The following is a 17,769-nucleotide window of genomic DNA, read 5'->3' as shown; positions in this document are numbered from 1 at the left end:
TTGGAAAATGGAAGCCTTACCCAGAGAAGCCAGATTCCCATAATTCTCCACCATGACTTCCCATTGCAGTGTTCTTTGGCCTGAATCCAGCAGAGCCCACTCTTCCTCGGTAAAATACACAGCCACCTCCTCAAAGGTCACGGGACCCTGGAGGAAGAAGAAAACAGTTTTTCCTTACAGACAATGTAAGAGCCCTTCATCATATATGCCAAGGGTGGGGAAATGTATTCCAGCCGGTGAGCTGTTTCCCAACCTCTCCCACCAAGCATATGACATCAGGCGACAACTTCAAAAGGGCTCGCTGTCAGTACCGATCAGCTAATTGGCATTGTCAACGAGCCCAGCTTTATTCATTTGCAAGTATATAATTTGGATACAAGAAATCAGACATTTTTCTACTCTACAGCATCAAAGATGTCTGCAAACGGACAACTCCAAATGGGCTTTGAAGGCATGCCAATCAGCTTGAAGCACCCAATTGTTCCTTTGCAGCTGCATCTTTACCAGCCCCACATCTGATGTCACATAAAATGTCAGATGTGGGGCAAGTGGACATGGTGTGGGGAAAAGGTCCTTGTGGGCCATACTAGGATCCCTGCCAGGCCTAATTGTGCTCTTCAGATGGGGCACTGCTGAGAGTACTGCATGCCCCAGAGTTGCCCTCAGCTTGTACCAGACACTGGACTTTTAGTGTTGCAGATCCAGCCCTCTGGAATCCATCCCCAGCTGAAATTGGATAGTTGCTTAGCGTTATGATGTTGAAGTGCCTGCTGAAGGCATTTCTGATTAAGGATTTACCTGAAGTGTGACCCAGCCATTTATGAAATATACATCTTCATGAATGGTTTTAACTGTTTTTAGATTTTTTTAAAATCTTATTTTTATCTTGTTGTTTTATCTTTGACAGACTCAGGCTGCAAAGCATTTTATATATCTATAAAATAAAGAACGAGGCGTGTGGACCAGAGGTTTCCCACTGCTGATCTATTTAAAGCTGCGTCTAAAGCTACTCCAATTCAGAGTAGGCTCATTAAAATGAGTGGACATGGCTAACTTAGTTCTAATAATTTTAATGGGTCTACTATGAGCAGGAAATTATTGGCAACAACCCACACGGGGAGAAACAAACAAAAAAATGAAACCATCTCCAGTGGCATTCAGAGCTTTCCTAGCAGGCTGCTTTGACAGAAGCTAGGGGAAAGAGGCAGATTCTTTCAGGTCCAGGGAAATTTGCAAGGGATTGAGGTGCCGAGGCTGCCCCCAACCTTCTCCTACCTGATCAGGTTGCCCAGAAGCTGGTTCCCCTCCACCACCATGAAGAGAAGATTTGGTCTGTGTCACCAATGGCTTTCCACCACCTATAAAAGACAGAAATGTGGTGGGAAGATGTTGCATCCTTTACGCACATCTTTATACTTCAGTTTCTGATATTCAAGATCTCCCTCTAGGATTACCTTAACGGGGTGAGGAGGTTTGAGTGTGTTGAAGAAGCTGCATGCAATGCCGTCAGGAGTCTAGACCAAGAGGCTAGACTCCTAGCAGGGTAATTCAAGGCGGAATGGTCCAAGCTGAGACACCAGACTAAGATGCATCCAGACTCAGAGGAAGGGAATGGTAAACCACCTCTGAATATCTCTTACCACGAAAACCCTATGAACAGAGTATCCAAAATGCAACATGAGATAGTGCTGGAAAATGAGACCCCCAGGTCAGAAGGCACTCACCGAGCTACTGGGGAAGAACAAAGGACAAGTACGAGTAGCGCTGTGACTAATGACGCAGGTGCGTCAAAGCCAAAAGGAAGCCCAGAGGCTGATGCGCACAGATGCGAAAGGAGAGTCCGGAGTTGTACGACGCACACAATAGGAACATGGAATGTGAGAAGCATGAATCAGGGAAAGTTAGAAATTGTCAAGCAAGAAATGGAATGTATTAACATTACAATACTTGGCGTGAGTGAATTAAAATCGATGGGAATAGGACATTTTCATTTAGGCAACTACAAAATATTTTACACAGGAAATGATAAATTAAGAAGAAATAGGGTTGTTCTAACAGTGAGAAGTGATGTAGCAAAAGCAATTAGGAGCTATAACGCTAGGTCTGAGTGAGTGATATCGATGAGACTCAACGGGAAATCTATTAACATAACCATCATCCAAGTCTATGCTCCAACGGCAAACACAGAAGAGGAGGAATTGGAGACTTTATGCAGAAGTACAGGAAGAAATTGATCACACACCAAAATAAGATGTGCTGATAATCATGGGGGACTGGAATGCAAAAGCAGGGAACAGAGAAGAACTAGGAATTGTCAGAAAATGGGGCTTAGGTGATAGAAATGAAGTAGGAGAATCCTTTATTGAATCCTGTGAAGCCAATAATCTATTTCTAGCAAACACATTTTTTGAGCAGCCGAATTACCAAATGGTCAATATAGGAATCAAATTGATTATATAATTAGTAGCAGAAGATGGAGAAGTTCCATACTTTCTGCAAAAACAAGAACAGGAGCAGACTGCGGTACAGATCATGAACTGGTCGTATCGAAAATCAGAGTAAAGCTAAAGAAGAAGAACAAAGCAATCATAATGCCAAAATACAATTTAAATAACATCCCAGAAGTATATAAAGATCAAATAAGGAACAGATTTGACGCTTTAAACTAGGTTGACAGAGAACCAGAAGAACAATGGAGTGAAGCAAGATACATTATCAGGGAAGAATGCGAAAACACAATACCTCTAGTTAAAAAGAGAGAAAGGAGAGAAAAACAGAGATGTATCAGTGAACACTAAAGTGAGGATCATTCAGACCATGGTATTCCCGATCTCTATGTATGGATGTGAAAGTTGGATAGTAAAAAAGGGGATAAGAGAAAAATCAACTCATTTGAAATGTGTTGTTGGAGGAGAGCTTTGTGCATACCATGGACTGCGAAAAAGGCAAATAATTGGGTGTTAGAACAAATTAAACCAGAACTGTCACTAGAAGCAAAATGATGAAACTGAGGTTATCATACTTTGGACACATAATGAGAAGACAGGATTCATTAGAACAGACAATAATGCTGGGAAAAACAGAAGGGAGTAGAAAAAGAGGAAGGCCAAACAAGAGATGGACTGATTCCATAAAGGAAGCCACAGACCTGAACTTACAGGATCTGAACAGGGTGGTTCATGACAGATGTTCTTGGAGGTCACTGATTCATAGGGTCGCCATAAATCGCTATCCACTTGAAGGCACATAACAATGACAATGGCTACTGGCCGCAATATCTGTCTTCTACCACTGTTGAAGGCAGCGTAGCACTTGAGTCTTACTTGCAGACTTCCCATTAGGGCATCTGGCTGGCCACAATGAGAAAGGGATGCTGAGTTATGTTGGGTGATTGGCCTAATCCAGCAGCTGCTTTGGCTGAAGGTCTTTCCACACACTATGTTAGAACAAATTAAACCAGAACTATCCCTAGAAGCTAAAATGATGAAACGCAGGTTATCATACTTTGGACACATCATGAGAAGACACGATTCATTAGAAAAGACAATAATGTTGGGAAAAACAGAAGGGAGTAGAAAAAGAGGAAGGCCAAACAAGAGATGGATTGATTCCATAAAGGAAGCCACAGACCTACATTTACAAGCTCTCAACAGGGTGGTTCACGACAGATGCCGTTGGAGGTCACTGATACATAGGGTCGCCATAAGTCGCAATCGACTTGAAGGCACATTACACACACACAGAAATAGATAGGACTGGGATAGGACAACAAACAAACAACAAGTTGGGAACAGAGGAAGCTACCTGACACCAAGGCAGAACCTTAGTCCATCTACCTCCATATTGTCGACACCAACTGGCAGTGGCTCTCCAGGGTTTCAGGCAGGGGTCATTCCCAGCCCTATTTAAAGATGCCGAGGACTGAACCGGGGAACCAGATGCTCTGCCACTGAGCTGCAGTCCCTGCCCTTATAGAGAAAGTAAGATTCCAGTCTTTGTGGTTCTCCATGAAGAGCAGTTTAATGCTGAGTTGTGGCCCTCTACCGAAACAGGAAGATAGGAAGCTGTCTTATACGGACTCAGGGTACTGGTCCATGTAGCTCAGTATTGTCTACATGGATTGGCAGCAGCTCTCCAGGATTTCAGGCTGGGGGCATTCCCAGCCTTACCCGGAGATGCGTGGAGTGGAGCAGGGACGTTCTGCACGCCAAGCAAGATGCTCTATCCTTGAGGCTGCAGCCCAATCCAAAATATTTTTGCAGCTTTAGGCAGCGCACAACGCGGCATCTCCACCCTTTCAGGTACGGAAGCCGAGTGGATACAGGGTTGCAGTTTACTCCAGCGCTGCCACAGTGGCCCTTTTGTCATTCAACAGCTCACAACCACGCCCTGCCCACCCCCTGGAATCTGTCGCCTGAGGCGGCTGCCTCAGTTTGCCTAATGGTAGGGCCGGCGCTCAATGGAAAAAAACCAGCTTCGGAGCTGCTTTCAACCTGAAGCAGATGACTGGGCCGCAACATTTTTCAAGCTGGCAACATTTCTAGCACACAGGCTCAAGCTGAACAAAGAAGGCATCCCCCCAAGATAAAAGGCATGTCCATCAAGTCAAAATACGCCCTGTCACTCCTTACCTGATGAGCCAGCACTTCTTTCACCTTCCTGTGAGATCCCCCAGAAAAGCGCACTCTGCTTGGTGCCTGAGGCGGGCGGTGCAGCTTCAGTCAAATCAGGGGTCAATTCTGCTGACAGCACGAGGACCTGAAAGAGGAAGGAAGATCCCCGGCAAGCAACAGGGACAGAAGTCAGAGAATAACACGATGCAAGCAAAGGCTGCAGACAGTTTCTGAATTGCAGAGGCAGAGCTTTCACAAGCTACAGCCAGGTGTGTGTGTGTGGGAAATCCTTTTCAGACCAAGGGCTGCTTTCCCTCCTGGGCACCCTCCGGGGGGGGGGGACATAACGGGGGTTGGTGGGGCCAGGGGCAAAAGTGGGTGGAGCAATGGATGTGAATTTCACCTTTATATTATTTATTTGTTTATGATTTGATTTATATCCTGCCCTTCCTCCCAGCAGGAGCCTTTGTGCGGTAGGGTAGTTTCTGCACACCCTCACGCACACCCTCTCTCTATTCTCATCCCGATAAGCGAGAGGCATGATGAGAGTTCAAGGGCGCATTTGAGACAGGCATTTTATTTCGTGCCGTGATTTTAACTGTTTTAAAGTGGCCTCTTTTTTTCTTTCTTTCCAGGGTTAGCTGTTCTGGGTTCTCATGAGGGCGTGCGTTGGCTTTTAGGGATGTGTGGCATGATGTCATCGCAGGATTTCTCTCAGCGGAACGTGATGACATCATATTCGCATTGTATTTCTCTCACTAGGCAGAACCACGAAGGTGCATGGGGCAGATGCAGGCGGGCAGCAGCTTAGGCCCTTAATGAAAGCTCTATTTCGGTGTTCAAGGCTCACATGATGAGGTGGGAAATGGGACGAGCCTGTTAGCTCTGTTCCCTCCGTCATGGGCCCATCGCTGGCTACATCACCTTCCATGCTGTGGGCTTCCCCATGTGATTTAGAACCCTGATCTTTCAAGATTCTAACAGATCGAAACTTCCTGAGGGCACCAAGCTGGCAATAGCTGTGCAGCCCAATGGGTTTGGTATACTTTTTTTTTTAAAATACAAATTAAGTAACATAAATATCCCCTCCTTGGATGATGTCCAGAAAAGTTGAGCAACTGGTAGGGATTTTTAGGATACCTCTCCGCCCAATCTGAGGTCATTATTAAAGTTATACATACCACCTAAGTGCCAAAATAGGATTCTTCTGGGGTGAAACTGTCTCTCACCTGCTCTTCCTGTTTCTTCTCCTCTGCCCGGCTCAGAAGAAAACCTTCGGCCAGGGCCACCGCCTGGGAACTGGTCTCCGCTCCACATTCCCTCACCCAGCTCGCCATCTCCAGGGGAAGGACAGCCAGGAACTGCTCCAGGATCACCAGGTCCAGGATCTGATTTTTTGTGTGTCGCTCTGGCCTGAGCCACCGATGGCAGAGATTGTGGAGCCGGTTGCAAACCTCTCGGGGGCCCTCAGCCTCCTGGTAGCAGAACCGCCTGAAATGCTGGCGCTGCGCATCTGAGCTGAGAGTGTCCTTAGCCAGGATCTTCTTCTGCACTGTCCTCTCCCAGCATTCCTCACTGTTCCCATCCTGGACGACAGGAGGGTCTCTTCCTGCTTGGGATGCAGTCAAGTCCCGCTCTCGCATCTTCAGTGCGTGCCTCCAACAGGATGGAAGGATCCCCTTTCTTTGCTGCCAGGATCTTTTGACTGCCTGAATTTAGGTGGAGACAAACCCAGCAAGGGAAACAAGCCTCTCTCAGGGCAACAATTACACACCCCGAGCGGAAAAGGTGCTTTACAACAAAAACTGGATGGCCGCTTCTCACGACGAGGGCCTCTCCCTGGAAACAAGACAGGCAACGAACACCAATAAATTAGACACTAGGTCTGAGTGAATGCCAAAGAAGGGAACAGAGAAGAACTAGGAATTGTGGGGAAATGGGGCCTAGGATGATGAAGAACCAGAAATTTTAGAATGCGAGGTGAAAGCTGCTCTTAAAATACTTGGAAGAAACAAATCACCAGGAATAGATGGCATACCAATAGAGTTGCTACAAGCTACTGAGACTGCATCAGTCCACATTTTGACTAAAATCTGTCAAGAAATATGGAAAACTAAACAATGGCCCACAGAATGGAAGCGTTCCATATACATCCCAATTCCAAAGAAAGGGGATCCCAGGGAATGCAGTAATTATCGAACTATTGCCTTAATATCCCATGCAAGTAAAGTAATGCTCAAGATTCTACAACAAAGGCTCTTGCCATATATGGAGCGAGAAATGCCAGACGTCCAAGCTGGATTTAGAAAGGGAAGAGGTACCAGAGATCATATCGCAAAGGAATTTCAGAAGAAAATCACCCTGTGCTTTATAGATTACAGCAGAACTGCCCCTAGGCATCGGGAAGTGGGGCAGTTGCCATGGGCCCCGTGGTTTCGGGGGGGGCCGCGCTTTTGGGGGGGCGCGCTTGGTGATCTGCTCACCAGCCAGCTCCTCCCTCCCTGCCTGCTTGCCTTCACCAGGCAGGGCGCAGCACTCGCTTGCTCTCTTTCCGCCAGGGACAGGGACTCGCTTGCCTGCCTGCCCGCCCACCATGCCAAAGCTGCCGCCACCACCGCCACTCCTGCTGCGGTCAGCAAGCGGTAGCTGCCCCGGGGACAGTGAGCTGGGCCGGCAGTTCCGGGACTGGTGCCCGCACACCTACGGTGGCGATTCAGCCAAGACCATGACCCAGAGCAAATGTGGGGGGCCCCCAACTTTGCTTTTGCTCCAGGCCCCGCACATGCTAAGGGAGGACCTGGATTACAGCAAACCCTTTGACTGTGTAAATCATGAAAAACTATGAAATGCTTTAAAAGAAATCGGGGTGCCACAGCATCTGATTGTCCTGATGCACAACTTATACTCTGCACAAGAGGCTACTGTTAGGACAGAATATGGAGAAACCGATTGGTTCCCCATCAGAAAGGGTGTGAGACAGGGGTGTATTTTATCACTGTATTTATTTAATCTGTACGCAGAACATATCATACAGAAAGCAGGATTGGACCAAGATGAAGGAGGTGTGAAAATTGGAGGGAGAAATATCAATAATTTAAGATATGTAGACGATACCATACTACTAGCAGAAACCAGTAATGATTTGAAACGAATGCTGATGAAAGTTAAAGAGGAAAGCACAAAAGCAGGACTACAGCTGAACGTCAAAAAGACTAAAGTAATGACAACAGAAGATTTATGCAACTTTACAGTTGACAATAAGGACATTGAACTTGTCAAGGATTATCAATACCTTGGTACAATCATTAACCAAAATGGAGACAATAGTCAAGAAATCAGAAGAAGGCTAGGACTGGGGAGGGCAGCTATGAGAGAACTAGAAAAGGTCCTCAAATGCAAAGATGTATCACTGAACACCAAAGTCAGGATCATTCAGACCATGGTATTTCCGATCTCTATGTATGGATGTGAAGGTTGGACAGTGAAAAAAGCTGATAAGAGAAAAATCAACTCATTTGAAATCTGGTGTTGGAGAAGAGCTTTGCAGATACCATGGACTGCAAAAAAAGACAAATAATTGATTCATAGGGTCACCATAAGTCGTAGTCGACTTGGAGGCACATAACAACAGCATACCACTCAACTGTAAAAAACAACAACCTCTAAGCGGTTTACAAAAACAGCAACAGCCTAAAAAAAGATGAAAACACATCAACATCTATCTGTCTGGTCAGGTTTTCCTAAACAAAAAAGTCTTAAGCAGTTGCAGAAAAGAATACAGTGAAGGCGCCTGCCTGATGTCAATAGGCAGGGAGTTCCAAAGAGAAGGTGCTGCCACACTAAAAGAACGATTCCTTGCGAGTGCCGAACAAGTGTTATGTGGCACCTGTAGCAGTGCCTGTTCCACAGAGGGAAGCACGCGAGGGGGCATATGTGGGGTTAGGCGGTCCCGAAAACAACTCCGTTCCCAAAGTGTTAAGGGCTTTATATACCAACAGTAATACCTCGAAATCGGCCCGGCAGCAAATGGGCAACCAGTGCAGATCCCTGAGCAGGGGTGTTCCACCCTGAGAGGATCTCACTCCCGTCAGCAATCTGGCTGCAGCATCCTGCGCTAGCTGCAGTGGGGCGGGGAGTGGGGAATCTCCCCAGAAGGAGAGTCCCGCTGATGGACCAGGCGAAAGGCCCAGCCTCCTGTTCTCACAGGGGGCAAGAGGGTGCCCCAATGGGAAGCCCCAAAGCGGCAGCGGAGTGCAACAGCCCATCTCCCCACTTGTCGGTCCCAGCAGCGGCCATGCGGCGGCATATACCGCCTCCGGCTGCGGAGGCGAAGGTGGCTAATAGCCACTGAGAGCTTTGTCTCCGTGGCTTTGTCTCCTCCTCTTTGAAAACCATCCAAGTTGGTGGCCACGGCTAAGCCCATCATCGGCGGCGGCGGCGCCCTTTGTCTTTAAGCACTGCCTGGCTTTCTCCATCGGGGCACTTCGAAGCCCCCTCTCCTGCCTCGCTTTCCCCACTCACCTTCCCTCAACGCAATCCTGCCTGGGACTCCCCTTCCCCCAAAGGCACTTTGTTCCCACTCACCAGATCCCGCGGGGGAGAAGAGGCGCCCTCGATAGGGCACATGGGGGAGATCCCTGGGGGTGGGGCAGGATGCGACGCTTCCGATTCCTAATTCCTTCCTTCCCAGCTGCCTCTCTAGGAAGCCGGACTCTTCCACTTTAACCCTTAAGACCGGTTGACCCCGCCTACGACGAGTCTTTCAGACAAGGCTGCCTTACACCGAGTCAGACTCATCGGTCTCTCTGCCTCAGTACTGCCGACGCTGAGTGGCAGAGCCTGTCCAGGGTTTCCGGGTGGGATTCTTTCCCCAGCCCTACCTGGAGATGCCCTTGGGGTTTGAGCCTGGGACCTTCTGCATGCAAAGCAGCTGCTCTGCCCACTTAGCTATAAGGCCCTTTGCCACACTGGAGGTGGGATTTGTATGCAAGCCCCTGGACAGCTCTCTCGGGCCTTGCCGCCTCCTGCGCATTGTCCCAGACCCCCAAGCTGCAGTAAAAAGATTTCTAGTTCCAAAAATGTGCTTTCCTCAATTGACCGCTCATGCTTCCTTAAAGCATGCGGGGCCAAAGGCTAACTTTCCCCCATGCTACTTAGTTAGTCAGGGGTGTAGCTGCTCAGGGGATCTCAAACCCCTTACTTTTTTGAAAGCAGAGTCCCAGGCAGGTCCCTATGTCTCCAGTGTCCTACAAGCCAATCAGCTACAGAGAATAATCTTCTCGCATGCTTCCTTGTCCTTTCCTGCTGACTGGAGCTAATCAGAGTGAAAAGACTCTTTTCAGTAGCTAACACACTCCCCTTTCAGGCTGACTGCCTCCTAAGGATGTCTTTGTCGGAGGGAGGACTGGGGAGTGTGAAGATAATGAGGGAGAGCAAGTGAGTGAGGGGGTGGGCATGACTATCATGAAGGGACTCTGCGCTTCTGAATTTGCCACTCTGCTACTGGTTAGGGTTGCCCTGCTGTTTCCAAGACATGTGGTTTGGCTCACCTCTTTTCAGCTTATTGGAGGGTAGTCCATTAGGGCAAATGAGGCACTGCCTTACCAACTGCAGTCTGCCCTCAGCCAGCCCCCACCTGTCTGCCTTTACTTAACACCAGCTCCCTCCTCATTAGAGAGAGAGAGAGAAGCTCAGAAAGAACTGGTCTGCTAAGACTGGTAGTTAAAAGAAGAAACCTAAGACTGATTACTACAAAGAGGTGAAGTCATGCATGCTGAAGCAGGAGACCATTAGTAACTAACTGAGAACAAAAACAAGAAAAGGAGGAGCAAAGCCTGCAAACGCAACAAGCAATTTAGAGGAGGAATCATCGGAGGGGAAAATAGATTGCCTTTCTTTCTATTGCCACCCACTGGTTCAGGTCACTTGGAACATGCGTTGGTGCTTTACTTCCAACGTTCCTTAGTCTCAGACTCAGTGTTGCCCTTGTAGAACTCAGCAGGGAGGATGGGGACAAGAACAGAATTAGTTGGCTCCATCTGTCATTGGCTCAGGCTCTGCCTGTTGTTGGCCTCCCCATTTTCTCCCCTACTAGTCCCAATGGGCTCCAGTCACCACTACTGGATCTCTCTGCAGGAACCTTTATATGCTACAACCCTGCGGTGCTTGTAGCACATCTTGTGCTGTGGCAGGGTTGGGCTTGCGCAGTTCTGCATCACAGCAGGATGAAACAGTAATGCATAGTCACAAGAAAGGAGTTGCAATTAGTTCATTTTACTGTATTTTCAGCCCACCCTGTAAGGGGCTTAGGATCTAAAAGACAAAAGGGGGATGCTATGCAGGGGACAGAGATAGGAGGGGACCTTTAGTGCTATGGCACAGACTCTTTGGAATTCTCTCCCCTTAAATATTAGACAGGTGCCATCTCCATGATCTTTTCAGTGCCTACTGAAGACCTTCCTTTTTCAACAAGCCTTTTAAGCAGAGACCTCATTCCCATATGTTCTGTGTTGCAGTTGCTTTTTAAGATGTTCTTAAAGCTGCTTTAAAAAAGAGATGTTTTTAAGGATGTTTTAATATGTTTTAGTCCTTTTGTTTTTAAGAGGTTTTAGAGTGATTTTGTCTGCCGCCCTGGGCTCCTTCTGGGAGGAAGGGCGGGATATAAATTTAATTAACAAATATGAGAACTTGCAGGTATATGCTCCCTTGCACAGGTAGGTGATTTATTCTGTCCTGACAAGGTTTTGAAGTGGGGGTAGGATGGTTTGCATGAATTTGATGAGTTTCCCCATTGTACTGTTGTTTTAAGGACGTTGCATTTTGATGTTGTAATTTTAAATGGATATCATGTCCATTAAGTTTGCGCTTTTGTTATGTTTTGCACACTGCGCCTTGTCACCGGAAGCTGAAGGGCAGTATGTAAATATTCATATAAAATAAATAAAATAACATTTGCAGACTTTTTGTAAAGTGCAAATTGGAGAAAACCAAGGGTTTAAATTCCTTTTCTGAAATAAGAGAGGGGGAGGATTTGTGAGTATCCACTTACTAGAAAAACACTCCTAATCTATGGGGAAGTTAGGGAAAATGGAGGGGGTTTGGGGAGAGCAACAGGAAAAGGGAAAGTTGGAATATCATGATTATTTTAACATAGTAGTCATTTATTTAGTTACATATATACCCTGCTCTTCCTCCCAAATCAGCAAGCAACAAGCGATTAAACAATGAAAAGCATCATAAAAACAATCTGAGTACAGATGCAGACTGGGAAAGAGCTCTGCTTAAAAGGCCTGTTGGAAGAGGATGGTCTTCTGTAAGCGCTGAGAGACTTGCCACCTCAGGCATCTCCAAGAGACTTGCAAAGTCCTAAGAGCATAAAGCATAATTAATTTCGTTTTGGGGTAGCACTCTGAACAATTCCTAGCTCATCTTCTTGTTCATTCTCCTAAGTGTGTTTTTTACACTTTAGATTCTTTGGGCCTTTAGGCTTAAAGGTCATAATTGTTGAGAAAGATAAATGAAACAATTCCACTGTGTGTGCATTCTTCATTGTCTTAGGTATGTTTTCTATTTCTGTACTTTTGTGTTTCTGTACTTGTAACTGAATGCTGGAAAACTGCCAGGGATCATTTGGATAAACCGGACTTGAACTGCAACTCCCATCAGCCCCAGCAAGCACAACGAATAGTCAAGGATGATGGGAATTGTAGTCCAACAACATCTAGGGTGCCACAGGTTTGCCACACCTGGTCTAAAACTTTTGATAAGTGGCCATGTTTTTGAGAGGCGGCATTCTTGATGGCAGCCAGCTTACCATGGAAGCAGAAAGGAAGGACACGGGCCCAATCAATGTTATTGAGAGATGGCGTTTATGCATAAATCACTGGAATATAAACTCTCAAGATAAGGTTGGCAAGTTACATTACTGACATTTGCTTTCTGATTGTTATTATTTGTGTTATAGGACAAACAACCTTTGTGCGGCATGCGCAAAGGCTCTTCCTCAGGGAAGGGCTGTGGCTCAGTGGCGGAGGATCTGCCTTGCATGCGGAAGGTCCCAGGTTCAATCCCCAGCGTCCCCAGGTATGGCTGGCAGAGAATCCTGTCTGAAATCCTGGGAAGCTGCTGCCAGTCAGTGTAGACACTACTGAGCTAGATGGACCAAGGGTCTGGCTCTGTGTACAGCATCTTCCTATGCGCACATTTTATTTATTTATTTATTATTTTATTTATATCCCGCTGTTCCTCCTCGCAGGAGCACACCGCTTTTTGTTCTCCTCTTTCGAATTTTAATTCTCTCTTTTTATTTTCCTTTGTATGTTTAGGCATGATCCAGCAATAATGTGTTATTTATATGATATAGAAAGGATGGAGAACCTTTGGCCCTCCAGATGTTACTGAACTACAGTTCCCATCATCCCTGGCCATTGGCCATGCTTGCTGGGGCTGATGGGGAATATAGCTCAGCAACATCTGGAGGGCCAAAGGTTCCCCAACCCTGTGACATAGTATACTGTCTCACACTGTAAACGTTTGCATTTTTCTAAATTTAAAAAATATGTTCAGAAAATATCTAGTCTAAATTATTTATACAATGTCTTCTGGAGAGGAATCCTTTGAAACGAAGATCTGCACATCAATGTAAGTTATGTGCATGCTCCAGATATTTCTAGGATTCATAGGATACTCCCTTATGTGCTTCCTTTTATGTTAATTTTAGTGTGTGTGGCTCTTTCCACACTTTGAGCATTTACATGGTTTCTCCCTTTGTGAATTTCCTGATGAGAAGTAAGGCCTGTGCTCCGGCTGAAGCTCTTTCCGCATTCCAAGCATTTATATGGTTTCTCCCCAGTGTGGATTCTCTGATGGGAAACAAGGCTGGTGTTCCGAGTGAAGCTCTTTCCACATTCTGAGCATGTATGTGGTTTCTCCCCTGTGTGGATTCTCTGATGAGACCGAAGATTGGTGCTCCGACTGAAGCTCTTTCCACATTCTGAGCATGTATATGGTTTCTCCCCAGTGTGGATTCTGCGATGTCTTGTAAGACTTATGTTGTGACTGAAGCTCTTTCCACACACTGAGCACGTAAACGGCTTCTCTCCTGTGTGGCTTCTGCAATGTCTTGTAAGACTTATGTTGTGACTGAAGCTCTTTCCACACACTGAGCACGTAAACGGCTTCTCTCCTGTGTGGCTTCTGTGATGTATAGTAAGGGTTATGCTGTGACGGTAGCTCTTTCCACACTCTAAACATTTATATGGCTTCTCCTCTGTGTGTATTCTTTGATGTGACCTAAGATTTGAGCTCCTGCTGAACCTCTTTCCACACAGTATACATACATATGGCTTTTCCCCCGTGTGGCTTCTATGATGCAGAGTAAGGCTTTTGCTCCTATTGAAACTTTTCCCACACTCTGAACATGTATATGGCTTCTCTCCTGTATGGATTCTTTCATGCAAATGAAGACTTTTGCTTCTACTAAAGATCTTCCCACACTTTGAGCATTTAAATGCTTTTACCCCTCTGTGTATTTTTTCATGTAACTTAAGGCTTTTACTCCGATTGAAACTCTTTCCGCATACTGAGCATTGAAAGGGTTTCTCCCCTGTGTGGATTCTTTGATGGGAAATAAGGTTTGAGCTACAACGAAAGCTCTTTCCACACTGCAAGCATATAAACGGTTTCTCTCCAGTGTGGATTCTTTGATGGATAGTAAGCTGTATCCTTTGCCTGAAGCTCTTTCCACAGTCTGAGCATTTATATGGTTTCTCCCCTGTGTGGATTCTTTGATGGATTATGTAGCTTTTCCTATTGCTGAAACTCTTTCCACAGTCTGAGCATTTCAATGGTTTCTTCCCGGTTTGCATTTTTGTCTGTGAGCTAAGGCTTGATTTACTAGCTAAGCTTTTTGCAAATAGAGGGAATTCATTTCTCTTGTTTCCTATGCAACAGTCTTCTTCGATTTGAATTTCATGCAAGTCAGCACCGGCAGAAGCAACAGATTTCATCCTCCATGTTTGCTTTGCTTGAGTTTTCCGTTTCAGGAGTTTGCCATCCTGATCACTTTCTCCCGCATCACCTGCAGGGAGAGAAAGGGGGGAAGAGAAACTGAGCCTCAACTATCACAATAGAGAAGACTTAGTGGGGGAGGCAGATCTTACCACAAAATAAGTCTCTGATGAGTGATATTAATTGGGATACAATGGGTTGTATCCAGTGCAAGTCCTACTCAGAATAAATCCACTGAAGTTAATAGACATTACTAAAAGGTCCAATGGATAGCATTCAACTATATTTTTGAGATAATACAAAGGGACTTTCCCCTCCTCCTTCTGCATGTGTCCTGTACTATCCCCAAATCTGCTCTGGAGGGTTGGGGATCCCCCAAAATAGATTTAGGGGGTATGCAGGGAGGGGGAGAGCATTCCGTTGAGCAAAAATATATAACGTTTATGGTGTTAGTGTGTAGACCATAGCAAAATAAAACAAGGAACTCAAACTTTCATTAAAAGTAGTAGTCACAATGAAAATGAATATATAAAATATATACATATCCTTAAAATACAAAGGGCTTTGCTTATAAGACAAATAAAGAAAGACTACATATGGAAGGGACATTCGGTGATTATGTCAGGATACATTTAGTGTTCTTATGCCTTTATATCGCCATGACAATTTATGGAAATGGAATACAAAAACTCTTCCCGCCATTTAGCGGTCTTTACTGCAAACAAAGCAACCCTCTAGATCACATCCTGGTTTGTTGCTTGTGACAAAAAGCCCAATTTCTGTTTTATTTGCCAGTAACTTACTCTCTTTAGAAAGGTCTCTAAACAGTATTCTCTATATAACTGACACTCGAGAATGAAACGGGCAAGGAAAACTCCTGGCACTGACGGCACAATCTGCTCAATGCTACATTAGATACAACACATTCATTTCAAGGGGTCTAGTCTGAGTAGAACGTAGCTGGCTGCAGCCCATTGTGGAAGGCAGCAACATTCAAGATTCAGGGGAAGAATCATGTACACCATCAAGGTCTCCTTGGAGGACAGGAGGAATATAAATGTGATATTAAATATGTAAAGTACAGCAGATAGCCAATAACTGGGCCTATAAAACTCCTGTTCCCCCAGTATAAAATAAATCAAATGCACAGATATTTCATTCACATTTTCTTGCATTTTGGATGGGGTCGTACTCCCTCTGAAAGAGCAGGTTTGTAGCCGGGGGGTGCTCCTGGATCCGTCTTTGTCACCAGAGGCCCAGGTAACCTCCGTGGCTAGGAGTGCCTTTTACCACCTTCAGCTGGTAAGACAGCTGCGGCCATTTCTAGCCTGACCACTGTTGTCCATGCACTGGTAACCTCCAGGTTAGATTACTGTAATGTGCTCTATGTGGGACTGCCCTTGAGATTGGTCCGGAAGCTGCAGCTGGTGCAAAGTGCACCAGTGGGAATGCTCACTGGAGCAGGTTATTGCCAACATGTGACTCCGCTACTGAAAGAATTGAACTGGCTGCTCCTTAGCTACCAGGCTAAGTTCAAGGTTCTGGTTTTCATATATAAAGCCTTATACAGCTCAGGACCAGGATACCTGAAAGACCGTCTTATCCCTTATATACCCAGTTGATCACTACGCTCTGCAGGTGAGGGCCTCCTGCAGATACCATCTTATCAGGAGGTCCGTTCAGCACAACATAGGACACAAACCCTTAGTGTAATGGCACCTACCCTTTGGACTCCCCTCCTCTTAAATATTAGACAGGTGCCGTCTCTGTTATCTTTTTGGTGCCTAACGAACACCTTCCTCTTTCAACAAGCCTTTTAAGTACAGACCTTATCCCAGTCTGTGTCTGAATTGCTTTCCAAGATTTTTAAAGCATTTTTAAAAAAGATGTTTTAAAAGATGTTTTGTTCTGTTATTAGATGTTTTGTTTTAATATATTTTAATGTCTGTTTTTATGATGTTTTAGAGCGTTTTAGTGTTTTTGTTTGCTGCCCTGGGCTCCTACTGGAAGGAAGGACGGGATATAAATTTAATAAATAATAACAACTCACGACAAACCCCTCACTTCTTCCCTCAAGTCCTGATTTGGGAGGGAAGAAAGAATTTTTTACCAAAAGATTCCTTGTTTTCAGAGTTCTCCTGCGTGACTTCCCTGTGCTCAGCTCTTTGTCCAGGATCCAGCAGGGAATTTTCTCCTTTGGCGACAGGGATGCCCACCCCTTCAATGGTTCCCAGTCCCTGAAAGAAAAGAAAGCGGGTTTTTTCTATCCAACCCCTGCAATGCACAACAGAGCACAAGGAACAACACCTTCCACTTTATGGGACGTTAAATGAACTTTCTGCTCTGTCCTGGGACAAGGCTATGCAATTTAGTGGAAGGGCTGTGCCTCAGAGGTAGAATACATGTTTTACAGGCCAAAGGTCTTGGGTTTGAACCCCAGCGTCTCCAGGCAGGGCTGGGAACGTCCTACGTCTGAAATCCTGGCGAGCCACTGCAGTACTGAACTAGATGGATCAGGGGTTTGACGCAGTACAAGGCAGCTTCCTATGGTCCTACGTAATTCAGCACTTTATTCAGAACATTGAGGACCAGGATCTTATTTTATTTTTAGGGGAAAGGGCCGTAGCTCAGCGGTAGAGCACCTGCTTTGCATACAGAAGTTTTAATTCTTGGCATTTCAAGGTAGGGCTGGGGGGGTAGCTGCCGGTCAGTGTAGGCACGACTGATCTAGATAGACCAACAGTTCTTCATATGTTCCTTTGGCTTCGGAGCTTTCAGCTGACGTTGTCCCAACAGGTTCAAGCCCGTCTTCATCACCTCTGAGGGCTAGAAAGTTTGGGGGGGATTTAGATTTTTTTTTTAAAAAAAAGCACCAGGATTCTCAGGAAGGTGAATTCTGGGCCTAGCACCCCATTCTGAGTTTTCCACTGCCATTCTGTGGAATCTCAGCATAAAACAACCCTCACTGTATAGCAACAGCAGCTGCTAGATCTGAAGATCTCGGAAGAGCCCCAGAAGAAGAAACAACTGCGAACACGTCGGTCAAGACAGAGTGACCCAAATGGAAGGGAAATGCGTCAAGGAAAGAATGCTGTCTAGTGAGGGCCCCCAAACTGGAAGACTTTCGGAAAGGGTTAGAGGAACTTCA

The 17,769-nt window shown here is 45.8% G+C and overlaps 1 protein-coding gene across 1 annotated transcript in view; it reads right to left on the bottom strand.

The window, feature by feature from the left end:
* Window positions 1-17,769, bottom strand: part of LOC133378931 (uncharacterized) — a 31,903-nt gene that overhangs the window by 5,841 nt on the left and 8,293 nt on the right. Inside the window, exons 3-10 of the mRNA XM_061613545.1 lie at window positions 16,732-16,858; window positions 13,312-14,691; window positions 10,891-10,925; window positions 9,198-9,284; window positions 5,843-6,322; window positions 4,632-4,758; window positions 1,276-1,358; window positions 21-147 (exon numbers count right to left, since the gene is read on the bottom strand). Of these exons, the coding sequence (XP_061469529.1) occupies window positions 21-147; window positions 1,276-1,358; window positions 4,632-4,758; window positions 5,843-6,322; window positions 9,198-9,284; window positions 10,891-10,925; window positions 13,312-14,691; window positions 16,732-16,858 (2,446 nt within the window). The remainder of the gene's footprint in view (window positions 1-20; window positions 148-1,275; window positions 1,359-4,631; window positions 4,759-5,842; window positions 6,323-9,197; window positions 9,285-10,890; window positions 10,926-13,311; window positions 14,692-16,731; window positions 16,859-17,769) is intronic.

This window comes from Rhineura floridana, chromosome 3 (genome assembly GCF_030035675.1).
Source record: "Rhineura floridana isolate rRhiFlo1 chromosome 3, rRhiFlo1.hap2, whole genome shotgun sequence".
In the NCBI taxonomy this organism is placed as follows: domain Eukaryota; kingdom Metazoa; phylum Chordata; class Lepidosauria; order Squamata; family Rhineuridae; genus Rhineura; species Rhineura floridana.
This window is presented reverse-complemented; position numbering and strand designations above follow the sequence as displayed.